The sequence below is a fragment of the Octodon degus genome, unplaced genomic scaffold (assembly GCF_000260255.1).
Source record: "Octodon degus isolate 3935 unplaced genomic scaffold, OctDeg1.0 scaffold00100, whole genome shotgun sequence".
NCBI classification, from domain to species: Eukaryota; Metazoa; Chordata; class Mammalia; order Rodentia; family Octodontidae; genus Octodon; species Octodon degus.
This window is the reverse complement of record NW_004524676.1, coordinates 8305997-8313289: the sequence shown is the minus strand read 5'-3', so window position 1 is coordinate 8313289 and position 7293 is coordinate 8305997. Positions and strand designations below refer to the sequence as shown.

General features: G+C 40.3%; 1 protein-coding gene across 1 annotated transcript; it reads left to right on the top strand.

Moving 5' to 3' along the window:
- Positions 1 to 847: 847 nt before the first annotated feature.
- LOC101564490 (olfactory receptor 8S1-like) lies at positions 848 to 1777 on the top strand. Its single transcript, XM_012516318.1, has one exon. The coding sequence runs from the start codon at positions 848 to 850 to the stop codon at positions 1775 to 1777; it is 930 nt and encodes a 309-aa protein (XP_012371772.1).
- The last annotated feature ends 5516 nt before the right edge of the window (positions 1778 to 7293 follow it).

Genomic DNA, 7293 nt, shown 5'->3' with positions numbered 1-7293 from the left:
GATTACAGGCGTGCGCCACCCCACTCAGTCCTAATTGTCATCTCAGTGTGCCCTGGGGGTGGGGCTGGCATGGCAAGCCCGGGGATTGAAGCCCCGGCCCCTGTCTTTGTATCTTTCAATCACCCTTATATGTCAATGTGTCAAGTACATGGTAAAAAAGCCTGAGAAAATAGAATTAAGAGGCATTATGTTACATGGATCAATAATAAATGAAATATTTCCATCATTGAAAGATAATTTAAACCCAAGACATGGGTGGCTTATAAAAAGAGAGATAAAAGATATCACTACCAGCTGGAAATCTTAGGAATGTTTCCAAATGGGAGAATAGGTGAGGAACAGAGAACACTCCCAAAGGTTTTGAAATGGGCCCTACTCAGGGATAGTAAAATAGGCCCTACCAAGGCATGCTGAAATAGGCCCTACCAAGGCATGCTGAAATAGGCCCTACCAAGGCATGCTGAAATAGGCCTTACCAAGGCATGCTGAAATAGGCCCTACCAAGGCAAGCTGAAATAGGCCCTACCAAGGCAAGCTGAAATAGGCCCTACCAAGGCAAGCAAAGCTGCACACAATACAGCTAGCAAAGCACTGCTCCGCTGAAGATCAGATAAATGAGTCATGGGCAAGGTCTTGGCAAATTAAGAAATTTCTTCAGCAGTCTTTCCAGTGGAATAGTGGCCCTATGGCAATATTATAGTGGGTTTTTGCAGGCCTATGTTAAAGAAAGCCAAACAGGAATATGCCCATATAAATGGAAGCCCTATCTCTACAATTGGGTATAAGGAAGGGAGATTTCCATTCTAATTCTGTATTTATTTCTAGAAGACATTCTGCTTAAGTGGCCATGAGGAATCACAGCACCATCATGGAGTTTGTCCTTCTTGGACTTTCTGTTAACCCCCATGTCCAGGTGCTGTTGTTTATGCTGTTCCTGTTGATTTACCTCCTGACCATGGTGGGGAACCTGATGGTGCTGCTGGTGATCAGGACCGAGTTCCAACTTCACACCCCCATGTACTTCTTCTTGAGCAATCTATCATTTGTGGACCTCTGCTTCTCTTCAGTCACTGTGCCCAAGATGCTAGAGAACCTCCTGTCTGAGAAGAAAACCATCTCAGTAGCAGGGTGCCTGACTCAGGTCTTCTTTGTGCTTACTACAGCAGGGGCTGAAGCTTTGCTTCTTTCAGTGATGGCCTATGACCGCTATGCTGCCATCTGCCATCCTCTGCTGTATGGCCAGCTAATGAGCAACCAACTGTGTCTGAGTCTGGTGTGGGCTTCGTGGGGCCTAGGTTTTCTGGATGCAGTTATCAATATTCTTCCAGCTGTGCGTATGAACTTCTGTGATGCCCACGCCATTCCACACTACACCTGTGAGCTGCCTTCCCTCTTTCCTCTGTCCTGCTCTGAGGTTTCCACCAGTGTAACTGTTCTGGCCTGCTCCACCCTCCTGCATGGCTTCGGCACATTTTTCCTGATCTTCTTTTCCTACGTCCACATTGTCGCCACCATCTTGAGCATAAGGTCCACCACAGACAGAAGCAAGGCCTTCTCCACCTGCTCTTCCCACGTCACTGCAGTGAGTCTTTTCTACGGCTCAGCTTTCCTCCGTTATCTCATTCCAAGCTCAGGTTCGCCTCTTGAACTGCTCTTCTCTATCCAATATGGCGTGGTCACTCCCCTGGTGAATCCCCTCATTTACAGCCTAAAAACCAAAGAAGTAAAGACAGCTATGAGAAGAACCTTGGGAAGATGCTTACAAAGACATAGATAACAAGCTGTGGAAGTGATTAATTAAGAAAATCTATGTCTTTCTCTGTAAATAATTGTATCAGTGTATTTAAGGGAAGACACCTTCGCATCTTTTAGCTTTGCATCTTGGTGATAACCACAGTCTTGCCCACCAGATGATCCTGGCTTGCATTCCAAACCCTGCCCCATAACGTCCTGAAGACAGCAGTCTTTGAGCACGGGTGCCAGGCCCTGGTGATGCCTGTATTGTTTCTTATCTGACCTCTAATGTGTTAACCATTCTTGACAAAGCCACCTACATATCTTTGTCTAGCTTAGCAGATAGAGTAGTCCCTTGCTGTGTGGTTGTTCCACTTTTGCAGACTTGCTATTTCATGGATTTTCAAAGAATATTAATCTAAATTATTTATTGCGCATGTTTAGCTACATTTGGGATTTTGCAGTAAGGTACAAAACTGTGTATGTATTTATATGTGTAATATTTATGGTTTTTAATGATTTCTGCTTAAAATAATTAAAATGTATAAAGATATACCAAAATGTTAATTCTAACATGTTAAAAGAATATTAAATGAAATAAAATACACTGTTTACAGTACATATTTTAGTGGATGAATACATACTGTACCATGTAGTGTACATATGTTGTTAAAATATGTTAGTATACATATGTTGTTACTTAGGTTTACGAGTTTAGAAAATGGTTAAGAACACAAGAAATGTTTTTAAAAGTGTGGGAAACGTTTACAAGAGTGTGGGAAGGGTTTATAAAGCCTTAAAATGTATATGAATGCTAAAATAAATATAACATCATTCCTTTGCTGATTTTCACTTATCGCAGGGTGTCTGGAGTGTAACCTCTGCAGTAAGTGGGGGGCCACTATAAGCCCCCCTGCTAATCTCTAACCTAGGTATCTTGTGTTGCTGCTGGTGGAGATGAGTGTCTATCCCTCTGTCCCTTAAGTTCTTCTTTTTTTAAAGTTGTGTATGTGGTAAAGGGTCTTACCATGCATACTGGACTAGTAGTGATCCTCTTGTTTTCAGCTTCCCTAGTGCTGGGATTACAGGTATGCACCACCACGCTCCGACTCTGTTGCTGTTTAGCATGCCCTGGGGGTGGGGCTGGTACCATGAGGGACTGGGGATCGAACCCTGGTTCCTGTGCTTGCCAAAGCAGGCGCTTAGCCCTGAGCTAACTCACCAGTCCCATTAAGTTCTTAATAAATTGATTTCAAAACTGGTGGTATCTAAGGTGCTGCAAGAGCAACCCTTCACTTCCTTATAATCCTATCTGCATGCTAAACCACACTCCCCAGTGTAATGACAGTTGGTAATTGCCATGACACTAATTGGAAAGAACCACAAAAGGAGCAAAAAGTGGTGGCATCAAAATTCCTGGAAAATCTACTTATGTTCATACAGAAAAAACATGAACATTCCTCCCCTGCATACACTCATCCCTCCCCTTGCTTCTTTTATGCATATTGATAACCTTCTATTCTTTAATAGGCTGAGAAGTTGATTGCTAGTTTTTTTTCCATAATTTTATTGAGAAACAAATAGCAATGAGACAGTTTCAAACCAAATTGGTAGGACAGATTCAATAATTGACACATTGCATACATTCTTCCTAGTGGTTAATTGCTGTACAAGATGCGGACATGATATACTATTTACAAACACTATTAGAACAAATCCCTCTATTCGTTAAGAGAATGTTATTATATATCTATCCTAACCATTTTGAATACAAGGATACAAAATGGACGTTCATTTGTATTCCCTTTTTTGTTTAGTTCCATCATTTGAATATTATAGAATATCAGCAAAATATTCTAAAAGAGTCCAGTAGTCCATAGCAGTATTGGGTCTTCTGCTTCACTGGCAGTGTCAGAAATTGTTGACCTGAGTCCCCTACAGCTCAACATAACAGCATGGCTTTACTTCTTATACTTTGTTTTTATACTTTTCTGCTGGATGGTTAAGACCAAGATAAAGCAAGACCTATGTAACAAGAGTTGTAGTTTTTGTATCTGATAAGGTCAGTCAAAACCCCTCAGGATTTATTCTGAGACCCTGTACCACAGTTTGTAGATCCTTTGTCAGTGTCAGCCATGTGGATGAGTCATGGCCATTGCTTGGCCAATGTGCTCTCTGTGAAAGCCTGAGAGAATGTTTTCTCTCCATGTGACTCTCCTTAAGCACACTCTACATCATGGATCACTTTCCTCTTGGGCCCCATAATCTCCTTGATCAGAAAATTTGGGACACTACTGAGTTACATGACGTTACAGTACAGGTTCTCATATGTCCTGAGTCTTAATTGACCTTAGAAGGCTAGGGCCAAAATGTTGGCTCTCCTTGTGGCCCTCCTTTTTCTCTAATTTTGGTCTGCAAACTTAGTGATTGCTAGTTTTAGCTCTCATTTTTACTATTCTTCACTGCTCCATCCATGCCTGATCTTATTGGTTCCACAATAATAAAAAGGAATTTGTGGTTAGTTTGTGGTCAGAGATTGGTAATAAGAGATACTGCAGAAAAGCTTAACAGGGACAGGAACTTTGAGAGTGGAGAGGAGGTGGAAAAGGAGGATTAAGCCCTGTTCAGAGCTAGATCAAGAGGAAAAAGCCAACTTGATTCAGAATTTTGTCTGTAATAATTCATTACTCAAATAATTAGAAATTCTCTCTCTCTCTCTCTCTCTCTCTCTCTCTCTCTCTCTCTCTCTCTCTCTCCCCTGCCTCACCCCACCCACAACACATATAGATATTAGGAAAACAAAAGCTTTGAAGTTGGAGTGTATGAAAGAGTTATAGCTTTGGGTGAGGAGATTGTGCAGCCAGACAAAAGCACTAAACTTTCTGAATAGTATGATAAATAGCTGAATCATTTGGATGATACCAAGAAAATTTCTGTTCTGTTATTTGGGTATGGGTCAAGTAATAGAGGCCCTCCAACAATTCATGTCCTTTCAGGGCTTTTTATTTCACTTCAAACAGTGCAACAGTTTGTACCTCTTTGGCCTCAGGATGTCTCACCCCAAAGAATGATGGCAAGAGCTCACAACACGTCGTGCCAAATATATCTCGCTTTGGCCTGTGGATTACTTCAGGTTGTTGTTTATTTTAAACTTTAGTCACAAGAGTAGGATTGAAAAGTTACAGCTTTACAAGAAAAATTTATATTTATATAGGAAGTTTTCATAATAAATCTCTCTGTACTCAGAAGACAGCTATTACATGACTCCTTTCTTCATCTGAAAGACTTACACAATGAGAAGACAACCTTTATTCACTGTCAATTTCTTTTCTTTTTCAAGTTTACCTTTATTTTTTTCAGTATTTTTATTGAGAAACAAATAGTAATGAGGCAGTTTCAAATCTGATTAGTAGGACAGTTTCAATAATTAATACATTGCATATTGTTGTCTTAGTGGTTATTCATTGTGCAAGATGCAGACATGACATCCTGTTTACAAACACTATTAGAACAAATCTTTCTATTCATTGAATTAAAAGAAAGTAGCTATATATCTATCCTAACTATTTTGAATATACAGATACAAAATGTTCGTTCATTTGTATCCCCTTTTTTTTGTTTAGTTTTGTCAGACAAGGGTATTCCATTGTCATTTAAATATTATAGGTGTGTGAATTCAGCAAACTATTCCAATATAGACCAGTAGTCCATAACAGTAGTGGGTTATCCATAAGACAGGCAGAAGTTGTTGACCTGAGCCTTTTACAGCTCAGCATATTAATATGGCTTTACTTTTTTATACTTCACTTTTATACTTTTCTGCTGGATGGTTAAGACCACAAAGGTCTTCGGTCCCCAGTTCTGCCAAAAAACACACACAAAAAGAAAAACACCAAGAAGGTCTTAACCATGCAGCAGAATATATAGGTCTAGAAAGCAAGATCTATAAAACAAAAAATGTAATGTTTATATCTGATAAGGTCAGTGGAATCTCCTCAGGATTTATCCTGAAACCCTGTACTGCACTTTGTAGATCCTTTGTCAGTGTCAGCCATGTGGATGAATCACAGCCATTGCTTAACCAATTTGCTCTCTATGAAAGCATGAGAGAATGTTTTCTCTCCATGTGACTCTCCTTAGGCACACTCTGCTTCATGAGTCACTTTCCTCTGTGGCCCCATTTCCTTGATCGTGAAATTTGGAACACATATGAGTTATATTACAGGTTCTCCTATTTCCTGAGTCCTCGCTGACCTTGATAGGCTAGGGCCAAAATGTTGGCTGTCCCTGCAGCCCTTCTATTTCTCTAATTTTTGGTCTACAAACTTAGGTTGTTAACCCTCCAGAAGAGAAACTTTTTATTATTACCCTACAACATAAACAATTGAGCTTAATTTCACTATTAGTCTGAATATCAAACATCTTAGACAACATGGAACAGGTATTTTCCATGAAGTATTGATATGTTAAACTTTAAGTCCCTACAGAATATGAAGAAAAAAACATTAAAAAAGATATTTAAAAAATAGGAATAAATAATTATATATTTTTATACAGAAATCTAGAAAGCTAACCCTGTACAGCAGAGGACAGTCCTGTGACTTTTTTTTTCTTGTCTCTTGTTTTCATTTATTACACTTTTTTTAAACAAACATTTACTTGAGAGACAGTATTGCAGTAATTGCTGTCTTCTTTAGAAGCACTTAGTACTTCTTTCATTATAGTTATCAATTCTTTTTTTACTTCAGAAATTATTTCTGATGTAATTTCCTCTATATGTTTCTGCAGTTGATTCTTTACTTCCGACGCTATTATTTCAGAGATTTCAGGTTTGTGATTTCCAATTTCTTCTATGCTAGTGTCTCCTGCATTTGTTCTGGGTGGACTCGGGACCTGGGAATGCATTTTTCTCCTTCTCTCTGTCATTTTGTATAGCACTGTCTTCTGACCTTTGTTGTAGAGCTTAGATAGTTATTACTGTAGCACCAGGTTAAGATCTACCAAGTTCAGACTCATCCAGCTGGGTGTGGCTGGGGTCTGGCTGCTGTGCTCCACCTCTTCCTGCTGCAGCCCTTGGAGGTGAACCTGCTGAGCCACTCTGACAAGACGATCTGCTCCGGGTCAGCTGGGTGGGTCTTGCCTCTAGCCTCTCTGCAGGGAGTTCTGCTGCAGGGTTCCACACTGGGCCTGTCTGATGGAGGAAGTTCCTCTCATGTGCGAGCCTGCGTTCTGGCTGGAATGAAGATCCATCGGGTCTCACATGGTCCCACTCACAGTGTGGGCCTGGGCTCTGGGTCAAATGAGGATCCGATGGGCCCTGGGTTCTGTGTCAAATCAAAACTCAAAATTATTATTATTATTATTATTATTATTTTTCCTTAGTGGCCATTTATTGAAATCTGAAGATAAAAGGGAATTCATGATGCAGTGCGTAGTTCTTGACCAGTGGCAGAACATGATGATGCTTTACAGATAAGCCTTCTCTTAGTTCTATTTATTTATTTGGTGCAGAGTCTCGCTGTGGAATGCAGTCACAGTGAGCCTCCTGTCTCAGGCTCG